Raw genomic sequence first — 18,898 nt, forward strand, 5'->3', positions numbered from 1 at the left:
TTTGGGGGATGAATGACCTTTCCACAGGGGTCACCGAAGATCATCGGAAAATGTAGATATTTACAATTACAATTAATAACAGTAGAAAAATTTAGGTTATGAAGTAGCAACAAAAATAATTTTATGGTTGGGGATCACCATAACATGAAGAACTGTATTAAAGGGTCACATCATTAGGAAGTTTGAGAACCAATGAACTATACTATAGTGAATGGAAATTTTATTGGAGGATAAAGGGGGAAATCAGAAAAGTCCTGTCTCACACTAGTGATTAAGGAGACACTAGGGTCAGAATTTATCTTGAGCTAAATTTTTAATTCAATCAACAAGTACACTAATTTATCCTGTTTTGAAATTACAAAGCATAAGATTAAGAAAAGTTAATATAGAGTTTAAGGACCTAATTCCTTTGGTGTCAATGAAAAATGAATGATTGATGGATTTAAGACAAATGCCAAGTTCACACTTGCCTCAATCAGATCACAAGTATATGTCACCCTGTCCCCTTAATCAATCACTATGACATCCTGTTTGGCCAATGGGAAGTCTGTACCATCAGCTTCCCCAAAGTCCACTTCTCTAGAGAGATTTCTCCACATAGCTTTTCCTGTATATACTCAATCAGAAACACTCTGTTCAATTTTTCTGTTTGTAAGTAGCCAGTGATAATACACAAAAAGCACACTGAAAGCTTAGCTTGCAAAGACTGGATTTAGGATAATAATCAATCATGGCAAAGGTAATCTAACACACACTTAATGGTATGGACAGCCACTGTGAGTTATGCTAATTAGGCCTAAATGGGAAGCAGCTCAGTAAAATGATTGCATTTAATATTATTTTACATAGATACACCGAACAAGTCCAAGACTTGAGTGTTATTATAAGAAAAGCCATGAATCTATTTCAATAGATCTGTTTTTCTCAATGTAACTTCTGTACATTAGCTCTTATTATAGAAAGAACACTTGTCTCATAGCCTGTTCAATCATCAAATATTTCCTTAGGCCCAGAATAAAATGCAGAAGTCTTTAGAAATATCTGATTTCTCCTTTCCTCACCCCATCTTGGACTTGTTTGGTGTGTCTATGTAAAATAATATTAATTGCAATCATTTTCCTGAGCTGCTTCCCATTTAGTCCTAATTAGCATAATTCACAGTGGCTGTCCATAACATTAAGTGTGTGTTAGATTACCTTTGCCATGCTTGATAATTATCCTAAATTCTATCTTTGCAAGCTAAGCTTCCACAGTTTGTTGCTTGTATATTGTGACTAGCTTCTAAACAAGCAGAAAAATTGACCAGTGTTTCTGTTGAGTAAATACAGGAAAGGCTAAGTGAAGAAATCTCTCTAGAGACTCCTGGTGCTGAATGAATACAGGGAATGTCTGAAAACTTCATCTCCACACCAGACTGAACAAGCTCTGTACCTAATATTCGCCTTGGGTCTGCTCCTCATTAAGTGTCTCCATTTACACAAAAAGAGGTTGAGTTAAAACTATATATTGACTTTACTGTTTAATAGGTCCTTTGTTTTAATTTGGGGGCATCAGGGTCCAAGTAGAAAACAAACCAACCAGCACACTATGGTGAAAATCACTTGACCCCAGAAGAGAGGGGGGGACAGGAAATAATTGAAATGACAGTCATGTGTACTTTTGATCTTTTGCTGTCCGTGAGGCACAGGAAATGACAGTTCATGTCCTACGCCCTTTGTTTTACATCTGTCAAATAAGAGATTGCAGACAAAGACAGGTAGATGTAGAAAGTTTCTACTAACTGCAAATTGTGATCCTTGCTCTAGACAGGGACATGTTAATTTATTTTTTATTTTTTATTTGGTTTTACGAGACAGGGTTTCTCTGTATTGTTTTGGAGACTGTCGGTCCAGCCTGGCCTCGAACTCACAGAGATCCACCTGCCTCTGCCTCCCGAGTGCTGGGATTAAAGGCGTGAGCCACCACAGCCCAGCTGGGACATGCTCATTTAAAACCATGTACAGCTTTCCAAATCCATGGTTATGACTCAGTGCAATCAACCAACTTACCTTTGAGATTGTCATGCATCGTCCTTTGTTCATCCTTTGTCCTTTTATTTTTTTATACAATACTTTTAAGCATTTGAATGGTTGCTGCCACGAGGAGATGATAATGAATCAGGTAATTATATGTTACATTTAAGACTGAACAATAATTAGGGATTGTATATTAGTCTTTTAAAAACATTCTTGTCTGGAGGGTTTTGATTTTGTTTCATATAATATATGCAGTTCTTCCATGTGATTTTTTAAGAAATGCATCAGGGCTGGAGAGATGGCTCAGAAGTTGGGAGTACTTGCTGCTCTTCCAAAGGAACAATTTTTGGTTCCCAGTACCTGGCTATATTGAGTGGTTCATATCCACCTGTAACTCTAATTATGGAGGTTCTGACACCCTCTTGTAGCCTCTGTTGGCCCTGCATTCATGTGCAAATACCAACACATGTTTACACATAATTAAAAGTAAAAATAAAAAAGAATTACAAGCATATTATATGTGTTCCTTAGGCACATTATTTATGCTTTTTATTCCTAACTATTTTTGTTGTCAAATCAAGAATTACAACTTAAACTTTTCCTTCAGAAGTAACCATACACCAAATTGTTGGGTTATAAATTTCCTTTATCTAAAATGTTTTTCTCTGTGGCCAGGTTGAAAATCATGAGTAAGCATCTGTATTCTGTTAAGTAGATTTTGCCATCGTGAGTTCATTTCTGTTCTAGTTTCTTTCTGTTGCTGTGGTAAAACACTTTGACGAAAAGCAGCATAGGGGAGGAAAGATGGGCTTCTTCGGTTTGAAATTCCATCACTGAAGGACAGTCACCCCTGTGAGAATGATTTAGGCATCTGGGAACACCATATCCACATCAGTCACATACACAGAGACAGGAATTCATCCATGCTGCCTTCTTACTGCTTGCCTCCCTATGTTCAGCTAGTTTGTTGACTTTTTATAATTTAGGGCCCTGTTAATGAAATGGTGCCACCACCGTGGGTCGGGTCAGTCAACAGTCAAGCCAAGGGCCAAATTTACCTAGGTAATTTCTCAGCTGAGACTTTTTCCAGGTGATTCTAGTTTATAGCAAGTTGACATTTAAGACTAACCACCACAGTTTGCATAGCACAGTGTCAAAATATTCTGGTTTTGATTTTCAGTTTTCCATGAGAGAACTGAATCTTGGCAAGCTGATTTGCCCAGGACTGTAGCTAGCTAAGGAGTAACACCTGAGCAGTCAGAGTCCCAACATATTTACAGTATAGGCTTTCCTGTATAAAGTCATATCTTATTTGTACTTTTTGATTAAACGTAAATTCCAGGAGAGAATGAATTTTGCTTTGTATGTCACTATATCCTCATTATCTTAAGCAAGGCCTGGCATGAGGGGGTCATTAGGGCTCTAAATCAGTTACTGCTGTTATAGCAAAATGCTATAAGTTGCATCAATAAGGAGCATTAAGATTATACCATTTTATTTCTCACGATCTAGAGTTTGAGCGGTCTAGGATCTAGGGGCTGGGAGATTTCATGTCAAGGCTACATCTCTACTTTCTGCATTGTGACATGCTAGAACATCACAGAGATGGATGCTCTGTCCTTCACCCATGACAGAGAAGATGGAGAGACTCAGTAGCTCTTTGGTCTCTCTTTTATAAGGGCACTAATGTCTTTCACAAAAGCAGAGGCTCATAACCCAATCACTTCCCTAGAGGATTCACCACCTACTACACAATGTTGATAAAGCTTCCAGGTAAATTTTGGAGGGATACAAATGATGTAGGCATTATTTTCTCTTTTTGGGGGCTCTCAGTAGTAGAAGTCATATTTTTCTTCCATGTGGGATGTCTGAGAACATCCAAGCTCTTATGAATTCAGGTTCACAAAGAATGGCTGTGAGAAAGACAAGTTCCCTCGAGGCAGTCTTTTCGTTCTGTCTTGAGATAAGTATGGATAACCATTTTTTGAAGGTATGATATAATGAGAAAAATAACCCATTACATAAGATGGACTCGACTTACCACCTCTAAAAATTCTCTCCATTCTTTTCCTATCTTATTATGTAGGTTCATACAATTTATTTTTCCAAGAAACTTAGTCATCTACCCAGTAGCCTTTCTGATATATTAAAAATTGAAGTTCTCTTTGCTTCTGGAAATTTGAAGCATTCATTTCTGCTATGAAGAATCTATATGAAAACCAAAGAGGAAACTCAGAGTTCAAGAAATAAAGAATAATTCTGTAATCACAACAGCTCATTATTTTGTTTTTAAGCCTTATCTTTCACAAGGTTATTTCCTGGAGTTGAATATTAATGGACTCTGGCTCTCTTTATGTAGAAGAGGCCTTAAACAACCGTGTTCATAAGGAAGGACATTAATCAAGGGAGAGAAGAGAGCCTTGTTTCTAATAATGTTTGCATAATAGCTACCCTTGGGTGTGTTGCTTGGCTTAAAATTAGTAACCATGCTTTCTGTATCCAATGCAATGGAAAATAATTGTGGTTATGATTCTGTTATACAGTTTTCTATGTATTTATGGGGATATCAAACCAAGAGGCTGCTGAAGACACACGGAAACAAATAGCATGTCTCATGAATGATGTAGCATAGAAGTTGAAATGGGTCCTACATGGAGGATTGGGGATAAAGGACCTAAGACCTAGTCATGACTCTGTTCTCAGAAGGAAGAAGCAGGTTGGCCACTGGAGGACATTTGGATGTTCCTGTGATTTGGTTTTAACTCTTCCATTGCTTCTTACCACCTGCAAGAGGGTAAGAAGTATCTAAAAAGGTCCAGTGCAAGTACCTAATCTTGGCATACAGACATTCACTCACTTCTTCGGCCTGTGAAGCTACAGCACATCTGATGTGGGGCTGCCCTCCATGCAGAACTCTTTGCAGCTTCCCTCAAGTTCCATGCTTCTGTTCAGATTCTTCCCTCATCTTCTAAGGACTTTCCAAATCTTCTTTGCCTGTCAATTCTACTTATCAAGCATAGTGGGTTTAAATTTCCCATCTTCCACAAAATCTTGCTGACTGTACTGCTAGCGGCAGGTCATACCCACCCTTTCCTGTTGATTGATCAGATCACATCTTTACACGGACTTTGCCCTGGGGATTTCCTCTGTTGTCTTGATTTATTGTGTCCATGTGCCAAGTTTGGTTTTACATAAATGTTTAAAAATACTGACATCACCTTCTCACAGCTTTCTCCTTTTAATGATCACTTACCTTCTGAGAAAAGTTCTATAGGATCTTGAAACCATAAGCCATGCTGCTGTTTGATCCTCTGAGTGTGGGTTCATAAAGGGTTCATTCTTGTAGTTTTGCTTGCTTTATGTCTCTTGCAATCAGGACAGTCCACTGGGAGCATTCCTTTTTTTTTTTTTTTTTGATTGTTTGGCATTTTTCTTATTAATTTATTTTTTTATATTCCAATCCCAATTTCTCCTCCCTCCTCTCCTCCTACTTTTTCCACTCCCCCTACTCCCATCTGCTCCATGGGAGGGTAAGGCCTCCAAGGGAACATTCTTCAGTATGAAAATCCAAACTTATTTGTTCCCCCAAGCTGATTGCTAATATTTTTTCTCAACGTCCCCTTCCCTGTGATCTGTTATAGGGTTTCTGTCCTGAAGGAAACCACCACCTCAGGGCTCCTTGATCTGTCCTTCCCATCTGAAATATGTTGTATTAATAGAGATTCACATGTGCACTTTAAGGCCAAGTTTACCTTAACAGAAATTTTCTTTTGAATGCTCTGTGTGTGTGTGTGTGTGTGTGTGTGTGAAGTCGCAGAAGTGATGAAAACAACCCCCTCTATTTATTTATAAAGCCTTTGTAAAAACTTAACCCTCACAGCAGAGGTTAACATTACAACTGTTGACCTTCTTTGCCAAGGAGAGAAAGAAATGCCTTAAAATGTTCATGTTCAGCAAATCACACAGAATTATTCTTTAATTCACGACTGTTTCCACAGTACAAACTTATCAACAGTGTTTTCTCCCACCTCCTGTGGGTGTCGTGGTGCCCAGTAGAGCTCTACTAACAGTGAGTTCAGTGTAGCAGTGACAGAGGCCTAGATGTAGGAGCATGCGTTATGGTTCTGGCAGGCCATTATAGTCTCTGTGCCAAGTGCCACTTCTCTCCCAGTGCCAAGATCCTTATTTTATAAAACAAATATTATAAAACAATATTTTCATAGGTTCTTTAGAGATGCAGATTCCTTTTCTGCTCTATCAGTTTCTCTACTTCTTGCTTCTGTTTTTATAAAATAATTTTCTATTTTTATGTCATGCATGTTACAATGCATTCCTATTTCACTCACCTCTGCCTACTCCTCCCACCCTCCAGTCCCTCTTCCTGCCTATGAATCCATTTCCACAGCCTTGTCCTTTTACATTGCTTGGTGGCCCACTGAGTTTTCCCATCGCTTTCTTTTCATTCGGGTGAAAGACTAACTGGTGAGCCTCTGTGTTGTGTGAAGGGATTTGGGTTCACAGGATGGTTCAAAGCTAAGTGTGCATTGCTTCTATAGCTTGTTACAGAAGGGAACTTAGCCCTCTCCCTCTCTAGTCCTACACATTTTCCCCTATTCATTCCATGTTAAAGCAGCCACCCTTTTTTCTGCCTTTTCTGTAGGTTTTTCAAAGCTTTTGTTTTCTAAGATAAGGTACTCAGTCTTTAGCACTGAATGCCTTTGTTTACTGAGGAATCTTAAATGTGCAATAGAGAGCCAAGTGGTAGCGCTCTCTCTCTCCCTCTCTCTCTCTCTCTTTCTCTCTCTCGTGTGTGTGTGTGTGTGTGTGTGTGTGTGTGTGTGTGTGTGTGTGTGTGTGCACATTTAGATGTCAACCTCAGGTTTGGTTCTTCAGGAACCCATCCACTAGTTTTTGAGGCAGGATATTTCACTGGAACCTGGGCTTGCAGGGTTGACTGGGCTTACCCAGTAACTTGCTCATCTCCCCTCTATTGTACTGGAATCACATGTTTATGCCACTGTGTCTAGCTTTTTTATGTGGGTTTTGGAGTCAAACTCGGGTTCTCGTGCTTGAACAGCAAGCACTTTCATGAATGAGCTATGGAGCCAGCACTGTACTCCTTGTTTCTTGATACACACTATTAGACTTTAATTTGATCAAATTGAGCCATTAATTAAATAAGAACAAAATGGCACTTTGTAATATAAACTTAGTTTTTCTCCTAAAGCTCTGTGACTTGAAAGGCTGAGCCCATTGTTTGGATAGTTTCCAACTTGATACATCTCATTTTCTAAACGCATCCTATCTACAACAAGTAGCTCACTTCAGGAACCATGATTGTCTTTAGATGTACACATACTTTTTCCTTTTTATTAACATGATTTTCTTGTTTATTTTCTATATCCTACTTGCATAGACAATTATAAATTTTATTTTTTTTTCTTTCTAAAGCTACATGTATCTCACAAATAAGTTAATGAAGACCTTTAGGCTTATTTCCATCATGACCAAACATGATTATTCTCCCCAGAACACAGCTGAAACACTGACTTCCTCTTCTGTGTCTCCAACCCTCTTACTGTCCATGGCAATGAGTAGTCACCACTTCAGTACTCCCAACTGAAATTACTGGAGAGATACTGAATATCCAGAGAACAAAGTAGAAAGACAGAGAGAGGAACCACAGCGATTAACCCTTCCAGCTAGCCCACAAGGTCTAGACTTCCTCTTTTGCAGTTGTGGAAACTGAGGTTCATGGGATTAAATGGTCTGTCCATTAAAGTCAGAGCTATAGTGACTCCAGATTTCACATTATCTTTGTAGTACCAGGATGAGATGGGGGAAGGAGCTCAAGAAAGTGCTAGAATCATTGGCTCTAGGGAAGGAAAGGCCTTGAAGAAGGCAATTTCACCTGCTTTATGAGGAATCCCTGATTTCTGTGCCCAATATTACTTCTAAATATGGAGGCATTCATTTGTAAATTCCCATTGAGAGGGTCTTCTACTAATGAGACATCTCTCTTTTGTCTTTCACAGCAATTTTGCAGGCAGTAATAACTGGTGATCTTATGAAGGTAAGCTATCTTCCTACCAAAGTGTTGGCGATTACCTCTCCAGATTTTCATGACCCGGTCCATGAACTACTTCCCCTATCAGTGCTGGATGAGTAGAGAAAGGAAAGATGTTCTTTTGAGAAATGAACAGAGAGAATGAGGAGAGCCCTCACCGTACTGCATCTCCTAACAGCAAAGGAGAGTGGTAGAATTCCCTAATCTTGCCTTTGTTAGTTCAAGAAAAAAAAGGGTGGGGGATGTATTCCTATGATACAATGCTCATATTGCCTAGAATCCCTGTTCTTTACAACTAACATTTGAAGAATTTGAAGGCTTCTTTTCTAGATGTGTTTGTGAATGAATACATATATAAGAATGACCTGGGTAATAACCAGAAATACATGTACCAGCTTGGAGTTTGCACCTGCTGATATAGTGGTCTACTTTAGAAGTCACAGCAAACTGAAAAGGGCAGGCTAGTCCATTTTGAGTATTTCAATTTGTGCTTGTGTTTTCTGTTGAATTTCATTCACAAGGAAATAAATAGTCACCACCTCCTTGAAAGCAAATGTCAGTTCTGAGGCTAGAGTGCCTTGTTTCAGATCTTGCCCCTGTCATTCACTCTGTGCATGCTTTTGTGCCTTTAGTGCATTTTCTCAGGGCCTTGAATTCTTTATCTGTGAAGCAGGGTTACTGGTATTTCTTTCTTGGTTTGTCATAAGACTAGATGCAATCATACGATAAGGCTGCCAATACTGTTCCTGTTGCATAGAAATGTGCCTGAATTGCTGAGTTAGTCTTGCTATATAGTATTAATATGGTTTTTTCTGACAATGTAGTTATTAAAATATTGGCCTTATGTATTCTGTGAGTACTCTAAAAGTACTCTAATTATTCTAAATATTGGGTTATTTATGTTGGGGGCTCATGACTATCTATGAGTCCCTGTGTAATTCCAGTGGTGTTGGTGTGTTGTGTAATGGCACTGGTTGTTTCTGAGGGGCCGTCTTAGTGTTTTTATTGATGTGAAGAGACACCATGACCATGGTAACTCTTATAAACTGAAACATTTAATTGGGGCTGGCTTACAGTTCAGAGGTTCAGTCCATTATCTTCATGGTGGAGAACATGGCGGCGTGCAGGCAGACACGGTGCTGGAGCTGAGAGTGCTACATCTTGCAGGCAACAGGAAGTCAAATGACTGACACGTCGAGGGAGGTCTGAGCAAAAGTGATCTCAAAGACCGCCCCCACCGTGACACACTTCCTCCTACAAGGCCACACCTCCTAACAGTGCCACTCCCTTTGGGGGCTATTTTCTTTCAAACCACCACAGTGGAGGATATACACACCTTTCCCATCAGCCCAAGTTCAGTACAGATTGAGATACCAAAAGCTGTAAAAGGAGGCTGAGAATTACTTACTTTTTCCTCTTCTCTTTTCTCTGCCTAGAATCTTACCCTTTCTGTTTCCCCTTCCCTTTCCCTTCCCTTCCCTCCCCTTCCCTTCCCTTCCCTTTCCTTCCCTCCCCTTCCCTTCCCATTCCTTTCCATTCCTTTTTAAGCATCCCTATTGAATAAACCAAAGAATACCTGTTCTACATTTTCACCTCATCACTAACAGAAAGCAACATGAGAGACAGAGTTGTCTGCATATAGGTCAGTTGTAGACTCACTCATATGATTCTGACTGCACTGCCTGTACTGTTTTCCATTGTACTGTCCAAGTGGGGGCGTTTATCCTGAAGGGAAGCCTCATGCTTAAACAGGATTCCTGGGTGTTCATGGTCATTTCCCTTCAGTGGGCTAGCCAGCACCAGTATACAATCCTACAAGGACTTACCTAACTTGGATTCTGTGGGAAGCAAGAACAACCCCTGTCCTTGAACACCTCTGGTCCAGTTTGCAATCTGTAGCTCTTTCCTTACGCTTTTATTATAGGCAAACAACTCCCCATATCCTGGCTTATTGCTACACATTTAAACATATTTCACAGACAATTGCTTAAAGTACAAGAAATCACTGTATCTTCCTGGTTGTTCTGGCACACCCTACATTATAATTATCCTCAAAACATCCGAGGAATGACTCAATAATACCTCATTTTAATAATGAGATACAGAGAATGATGAACTTTCTTTTTCAGTCTTTCTTTTTGTGTATATAGTTAATCTCTCACCTTCTCAATTTTCTTTTGCTTCCATCTTGCATGTAGAATGCATTATACATATTAAATATTAAAAAGCTCCATAGGAGACAGACAGAGATACACACACACACACACACACACACACAGAGGGGGGATGGGAGAGTAGACTCTAGGAGTTCCCATGCACTGGGAATATGTAACGAATAAATTAAATCGCTAATGGGCTGACTGTTAGTCAATGTGCAACCTTCCCAAAAGGCAAGTTCACGACAGCTGATCCCTACTTGGTCTGGATCTGTCTGTACTGCCATCTTCATTGGATCTGGCCACAAAGACCCAGTATCATCCATCACAGGAAATTGTGGCAGAACACAGCAAGATTCTCCTTTGGCTCTCCATGTTGCTTCTTCCTGTTCTCTTGCTCTAAAGTTTGGAGATACAGTTTCCCATAGCTTCCATCCTTCCAGCACCTTCTTGGTCAAATTTCTAGATACTTTTCCCCAGCTCCTTTCCAAAACTCTGCTTCTTTCCCGGGTGTCCCTCTGCCGGCCTCATACTGTCTGTGTCCACAATCAACCCTGCTGTTCTTCGTATAGAATTTGGAGGCCATTGAGACTGGCAACTGAGTCATATTATTATTGCTTACTTGTAAGTGTTTCTTGATACTTGCTTACTTGGTAGATTCATCTTTATCTTCACATAATCTATGAGAAGCTTCACCAAGGTTCCTAGTGTCCTGATTTTCCACAGTTTGGAAAACAGTGACACATTCATACTTTGTATAGAATTCGATTCTTCATGAGTTAGGTCTACATCTTCATTTACCCACCTCACTCTCTGGTGGCCTCATTCTTACCACCGGCTGTTGTCATATGGACACAATGACAATCACACCATCATTTTGGTTCTCTGTATTGCATGATCATCTCTTGCCATGTTGGGTGTGCACTGTCTGATTCACAGAAGCTATCAGGATGAAAAATGAACCCTCCCTCTGAGTGTGTGCCTGCATGCACATGTGTGTGCACATGTATGTATGAGTGCTGTGTGCAGGAAAATGAAACATTTGGTAACTGTGTTCATGACATGTCAAAAAACAACTAAAGATAGAGGGAAGGAGCCTAAAGGGCCAGAGCCAGGTTCTTCCTGCTGCAACAAATGCTGGATGGACCTCAGGAGATTTTAGACTTCTCCCCAGAGTCTGGGGCTCAGAAGAGGGGGAAGAAAGCCAATTCAGTACATTCCTGTTCGCTTGAGCCATTTGATACCCACAGACTCTTTCCGGAGCTACATGAGACATCGACCGTCTATGCGAGTGATGAAGGGGTGGTACTTCATCACTCCGACTTTTCTCTGTGTCCTCTGAGGCTAAAAACATTTGTGGTTTACTAAATGACTTTTCTGTGTGGCCTTGGAGCTTTTATCCCCATTCTGGGCACTGCTGACATTCATTCCCTTGTGTTTCTTCCAGCTCATAGAAAGCTATAAGAACGGAGGCAGCTTGTTAATTCAGGGACCAGACCACTGTTCACTCCTTCACTATGCAGCTAAAACTGGCAATGGGGAGATTGTGAAGTACATCCTTGACCATGGTGAGTAGACAACCTACCAGGGACTGCTTATCCAAGAAATTCTAGATAGTGTTGTCTATATTGACACTCAACTAGGAGATCTTCACAATGGGATACTCACCAATTGTTTCTCTGACACTCACTGATGCAGGTGGGCCATCTTATCCAAGCAATTAAAACAAACAAGTTTTATATCCAGATTCAGGAAGGGAAAACTTTGGGGAAGTAATTAATTTAAAAATTAAAAGGCTCTAAAATTGGTTCATTGCTGGGTGCTGTGGTGAATGCCTTCAATCTCAGCACTCACCACTGAGCTATCTCTCTAGCCCCTAACTTTAATTTATTCAATTAACTAAAATTTTTTTATTAACCAAATACAGCCAGGCATAGTTGTATTTATTTTGTAGAGCTCTTTATAAATTAACTGTTTGGGCTCAGCTGGGTAATCTATATTTTTGGGTAATTCTTCTGCAGATTCCTGCGTTTGCTCTGCACCATTTTTCTAGTTTCTTATTATTTTTGTTTGCCTCTCATTTGTGTTTTCTTCCAACTCACGTTTCGTTCTCAGGAAAAATTCACAGTACTGCCTTGTCCTGTGTGACTGCCCATCCTCCCCTCCTGGAGTGCATCCTAACTGGTCCTATCTGGTGGCTGGCTGACCCCTCCCCCCCAGACTGTGTACTAACCAGGGACTTCCAGCTTGGTCTTAGATCATTCCCAAGATTGAGAGCTGACGGTTTAACCTCTGTGAGCCCAATGGAAACAGAATTACACATAAGGAACACAAACCACTCTGCTTGTCATGTTTACAATGTGACTAGAGATAGAGAAGAGCCGGAGGGGTGGGTGAAAGGAAAAAGTGCCTCTCTTGGGGGTGTTTAAGGTTGAATAAGTGAAAGTGTCTGTCTGTGAGACCCAGGTCCACAGAAAGCCTAGGCAACTTTCTTGGAGCATTGATGCTGCCTGCTTACCTTGCACAGCCACCAAGCCATCTCTCCAGCCCCCAAGCCTACTTCCTCTGCACAGGCATTTAGTGAGTAGATTAATGAGTCCTCACATCCCTTTGCTTCTCCTTTCATGAAACTGGGGACCTTTGCATTTTTCCACTCATTCCTTCCCTCCTTCCTTCATCCTTTCGATAAATCCACATGGAGTGCCTAACAGGAATTGCCTGCTATATAGGCTAACACACTCAAATATGCACTCAAAGAATGCATTAAGCCTTTTCAAGCAATAGCAGGCTGGGAAAGAAAACACAATTAGTGTGCAAATAAATTCAACGCAGTTGAATGCTTCATGTATTAGGTCTGACTATAAAGCCATGCACAGGAAAACACGGCTACCATTTTTCAAGCTCATATGATATGCCAGATGCCTGTACAGAATGCACCATGTAATTTAATCTTTGCAAGGACCTTGTAAGGTAGATATTAGACTGCCAGTCATTTGAGACTCTCCCTCCTTTGTCTTTCTCACTATGAAGAGTTTGCTTCAACTCTTGGCCAGAACTATGGTGCAGAGGATGGAAGGAAGGACTGTGAAGGTGAAACGTTGGGCCCTGGAGAATAGCTTCTACCGTAGACTAGGTAGTTCCATCCCGCCTGTCCTAGAAAGATGAACTGTGGTGCTGAGTCTGTTGTAGGCATCATTTGCATCTTCTCTCCTGACCATCCACCTGCTACACTTCAGGGGAAGAGTTGCAAATCAAATAGTGGCATGATTTCTGCTGCACATATACACCATAGGTTTATTCTGTTTCCCCTGGTAATTTCTCCAAGACGCTGATGAAGAGCAGAAGGAAATTTTGGAATATTGCACATGGACACGAATTAAACCACGCTCATCTATAGACATTTTCTTTTAAGAAAAGTGCTCAGGATTTGCACAACGTTCAGAAGGTGGCCATCTTATTCAAGACAGAATCTTTCTTCATAGACCTGGCTAGCCTGGAATTCGCTGGGCAGGCTGGCCTCAAATTGGTAGCAATCCTCCTTCTTCTGTCTTTCAAGTACGGGGATGAGATGTGTTCTCTGTCACTCCCAGCTAAACTGTGCATTTTGAAATCATAAACTGTCTTTGTAGAACCATTCACCTCTCTGAAATGATAGGAAGCCCTGAAGTACACAGTGTTATTCAGGCTAGGAAGAGATAAATGGAAAGTATTACCCTTGGCATACTTGATCCTTGATATTTTATGAGCTCTTTGTAGACTAATATCATCTCTTCTGACTTGGTAATTATTGGAGAATAACAGGGATGTTTATGTATGCTGAAAATCTCTTGACATTCATGTATATGTGTATATGCACATATCAGCTTGGATCACATCTCTCTAATAGCTTCAGATAATAGAAATCCCACAGGTTTTTCAAAGACCTTGTTATGGGGATGCCACCAGGGATGACTACTCAGACATAATTTAGAGTCAACTGAAAGTCTTTATCACAGCTAGCTGGGACTACACCTGGGTATTTGGGACCTAAGTGTTGCCCCAAGCATTTGGACCAATGGGGCTTTTAAAGGCAAAAGCCACATCTTAGCATCTCATTCAGCAGCTGCAGCAAGAGGTTTGCACAAGCAAACAGTTTAATAGAGGCTAAGTTAGCTGGGGTATCTTGGTCTCAGGTCCTAGAATAGAGGTGGGTAATTGACCACAGGATTCTCCATCAAGAAGATCAAGTTCTAGTTAAACCCAAAATGGCCTCAGCAAGACTATGAGATGGAGGAATCTCTGTAGTGCTTGCCCTGTCTTCCAAACATACTCAACCCTTACTGACAATGGTAACTAGGAACTGCCTTTTCAAGGTACCCAAGTCATATTCTGCATGGTCCCTTGAGTTGGCTCTCAGCTCACAGCATCCTTCTTGCTCTGAGCTTCACTCTGCTCTGTCCCTTCATAGGATGCTTAGGGAGAGGAGAGTGACCCACAATCAGAAGGACACCTTCTGATCCAGATTCCCAAGAGATGAGTTAATCTCAAGCCCCAGCAATACCGTTTCCTCCAGAGGGCTCTTTTTAGATGGCCGTGGGCTGTGGGCTATGAGTGGGATGTGTGGTGCGTTCTGAGAAAGCCATAGGAGGCGTCTTCCTTTGGACTTCTCTCAGTTGTGCAAAACACTGCTTTCTTTTATTGGAGAAGAAGAAGAAGAAAAAAAAGCTGGAATCTGGGCACTTGGAGTCCTGAAAAGCAATGGGAGGAGGAAGAGAGGAAGCAGTTCCAGAGACAGGGCTGAGCTGTGGACACAAGGATTCCAGCAGGGACTCTCAGTGGTTCATGCTTTTCAGCTCCTTTCAACCATCATTTTTACTGGCTGCCTCCCCCGAGTTCCCCCCTTCCAAGACTTTTGTGTGGTTTTCTTCCTTCACTACCCAGAGCATTTTGCTCTTTTGTTTTTATTCTCCCCGTGCCCACCCCGCTGCCCCCTACTGCTTCCTCAGATAGAAACCCCGCTCATGCATTTCCTTTTTATTTCAATGGGTTATTTTGTCTTCTGTCCCGTCTTTCTTTTCTGATGTTTTTAACCCCCACACTTCTTTTTCCTGCCTCTGGTCCCAGAGAGAAAGGACGACCATCCCGCTGAGACAGGATGACAGTGCTGTTAGCATTTCCCGGTGCCAGCTCTTCCACATCTGTGCAGCCTTTGTCCTGCGGCAGGGGAGGATTTGGAATGGTCTGCTGGCAGCGTCAGGGAGACTAATGGGAAATGAGATCCTGGGAGGGACCATGGGGCAATGAAGGAATAGCAGAGGGGATTTGGATGCATTGGTAGGAGGCAAATTAAAGAATACATGCTATAAAAGACCCATCATCTATAATGCGTATGCAATGCAGATGATAGCATCATCTGAACAGGAACTGGAGTGGCCAATGTAAGAGCTGCAGGGCAGCAGGGCTTCAGAAATTTCCAGTACTTTCCACAACATTCCCTGTCTCACTCTGAAAGACATTTTGCTACGTTCTGCATTCCCCAGACTTAGTCTGAATTATATATATACATATATATTATATATGTGTGTGTGTGTGTGTGTGTGAGAGAGAGAGAGAGAGAGAGAGAGAGAGAGATGGAGAGAGAGAGAGCATGTGTGCACACGCATGGGCACATACATATATAACAAGTACATGTATATGTACCTGTTTTGGCTTGAATATACAGTGTTCTTCACAGGCTCATGCATTTTCACATATATGAATATGTGGTCTGTAGTTGTTGGTGGTGTTTTGAGCAGTTCTGAGCCTTAGGAGGCAGAAGAGGTGACGCTTGACGGTAAAAGGCCAGCCTTGTGCTCCCACATGCCTCCATCACCGTGGAGCATGCTACTCCCGACACCGTGCCTTCCCAAACATGATGATCTGTTCTCTCTGAAATGTGAGCTCATAACATCTGTCCTCTCTTACATTGCTTCTCTTGTGTATTTTGCCACAGAGACATGAAATGAAACTGGGCACCATTCCTCGATTTTCAGACGTTTCCCTATGTCCAACAGCTTTTTGAATCCATGGTTCAGCTATGGGTATTTCTCTGAAGAAAAAAGGAAAACACCTAATATTTATGGGATCCAAAATTGTTTTAAAGCACCACTCACCATTTGATTTTTTTAAAAAACTGATATTTGAAAAAAAAAGAACACAGTAATCCATTGTTACCAAAACATTTTGTTCTAGATGCTAAATGTAAATTCTTACAAGTCTACACAGTAAATTTTCCTATCTCCATTGCACAGGGAGTTAAAACTGAGGCACTACGAGGTGGCCAAGGTCATGCATGTGTGTGATATAGTTTCCGCCCTCTGTATTCAAAGGGCTATGAGCTCAGGCATGGATAAGAAGCCACAAGACATGGCACCTGCACTCTAATGTCCTCTGCTGAGTTCCAGTGGCAGTATGCATAGGATTCTGGAAGAAATGTGAAGATTTCATAGAGAAATTGGCACTCTAGACCTTCAAAACAACTTCACACGTATCTTTTGGTATAGAATAACTGTAAGAGAGAGTATACCCTAGAGATGCAATGATTCTGTGTTAAGTACTTTATCTTGCATTGATAAAAACCTTGACAGGATAAAGAATTTGGGGGCTTACAATTCTAGATTGGAGTCCATCAGAGAGGTAAAATGAAGTAACATGCGTCAGGCATACAGGCTGGTACAAGCAGCTGAGAGATTGTATCTTCAACTGCAGGCATGAAGCAGAGAGGGCAAACTGGAAGTTGCAAAGGCTTTTTAAATCTTGAGGTCTGCCCTCACTGACTGCCTCCAGCAAACTTGTAACATTCAAACCTCCCCTAACACCACTGCCACCTGGGGAGCAGGTGCTCAAATGCCTGAGACTAAGGGGGACATTCTCATTCACACCACCATAGATTCCTTCTGTTTAGCGAAAAGAATTGTGAATTGTCTACTGACACTTCAATGCTCTTATTTCAAATTCCATGGGGAAAACGGGATAGCATCCATAATGTGGATATTCACATATATAAAACAATTCCAAGTCCAGCTTTCAACCACTGACCCATTAGAAAAATACAGTTCTGTTTACTTTTTTATCATCTTTCTCTTTTCTTTTATTAGTGAGACTCATATTAACAAAAAAATAACAGGTGCCATTTTTTAAAAACTCATTTTATTTTTCAAAAGAAGTTGATGTGGGTTTTGTTGATCTTTTTTATCTTTCTGGTTACCCATTCTGCAAGTTGTAAGTCAAGGTTACTACATAGGTCAGCACAGTGTTAAAGCATAGCTCTCCAAAGGTCAGTGCAGTACTAACCAGGAAGGAATGATGTTCTGAACTCAGGTGTATTTGGCATTGACTCTTCTGGTGTCTTTGCCATGCAAACATAATCCTTTAAGGCAGTGGTTCCCAACCTTCCTAATGCTGCTACCCTTTAATACAGTTCCTCATGTCATGGTGACCATCAACCAAAGCATTATTTCATTGCTACTTCATAACTGTGTTTTGTTATTGCTATGAATCGTATGTAAATATCTGATAGGTAGGTTGTCTTATGTGTGATTCCCCCAAAGGGGTCATGACCCACAGGTTGAGAACCGTTGCTTTAAGGATCAGTTCTAACAATGACAAGTAAATGTGTACTGGCACTTTTTTATTCTTCTTTCATTCATTACATCCTATCTGCAGTTTCCCCTCCCTCCACTCCTTCTACCCCCATACCTCCCCTCCCCCCAGACTTATTCCTCCTTCATTTCCCTTTTAATAAAAGTAGGCCTCCCAGAGATACTAACCGGATATGGCATAACAAATTATAGTAAGTCTAGGCCCAAACCCTCAGATCAAGGCTGGGCAAGGCAACCCAGTAGGAGTAAAGGGTCCCAAGCCCAAGGTCTGCATGCTTAAACACAGCTCCCTACTCCCACCTGGAGTGATCTGTCTGCTGCCCTTCCCTCTCCTTCATTGGCTGTTTGCTTGCCAGTGTTTGAAATGTTCTTTAATCATCCAACTGTCTGTTTGATGGAGGATCAGGGACATTAGGTTAATTACATCAATCATTTTAGAGTCATGCACTAATACTGAAATGGAGTCCCTTTAGATAGGCTTTAAGAACTCAAGTGCCAGGTTCCAGCACTGGTGGCTGGTCCTCTTACCTCTGCCAGCTACAGAAGATTAAAGGAACCCCTGAATAACCCCAGGTAGTCAAAGGCATGCCCAAATCAGACTGGATTATCATTGTGGGATAACTCAGAGCTATAGTTGTGATGCTGTGGGTCAGCACGATGGAGAACCAAGTGCTTCTTTTCCTTGTCTTCATCTTTACATTGTCAAACTATTACTGTCTTAGCCCAATCAACATGCTTCAGGGTTCCTTATCGCATAGAGCCTTTGACCCAGCAAACCTGGGAACTCACTGTGTAATGATGGGAATACAGCTGCCAGGTGCAGGTGTGCTGCTGTGTTCCTGGAATTTCTCTCTAATAAACAGCTTACAAGGCTCTCGGAAGATAGCAGGGTCTCCCTCGGTGGAAGATCAGGTGCCATGATCCTCTTGCTCCTGATCTTGTTAAGGCTCTCCTATCAGACAATGAGTAACCCTGAGTGCATGGATCTCTAGAATTTGAGTCAACATGTGACTTAAAAATCAAGTGGGAGTTAGTGGGCCA

General features: G+C 41.2%; 1 protein-coding gene across 8 annotated transcripts in view; it reads left to right on the plus strand.

Annotated features, from left to right (window-relative positions):
• Positions 1 to 18,898, plus strand: part of Dgki (diacylglycerol kinase iota) — a 445,999-nt gene that overhangs the window by 414,482 nt on the left and 12,619 nt on the right. For all 8 annotated transcript variants that reach the window (XM_040728459.1, XM_040728462.1, XM_040728460.1 and 5 more), the window contains 2 exons: positions 8,051 to 8,088; positions 11,686 to 11,806. In XM_040728459.1, coding sequence (XP_040584393.1) covers positions 8,051 to 8,088; positions 11,686 to 11,806 — 159 coding nt within the window. The remainder of the gene's footprint in view (positions 1 to 8,050; positions 8,089 to 11,685; positions 11,807 to 18,898) is intronic.

This window comes from Mesocricetus auratus, unplaced genomic scaffold, assembly GCF_017639785.1.
Source record: "Mesocricetus auratus isolate SY011 unplaced genomic scaffold, BCM_Maur_2.0 Super-Scaffold_100019, whole genome shotgun sequence".
NCBI classification, from domain to species: domain Eukaryota; kingdom Metazoa; phylum Chordata; class Mammalia; order Rodentia; family Cricetidae; genus Mesocricetus; species Mesocricetus auratus.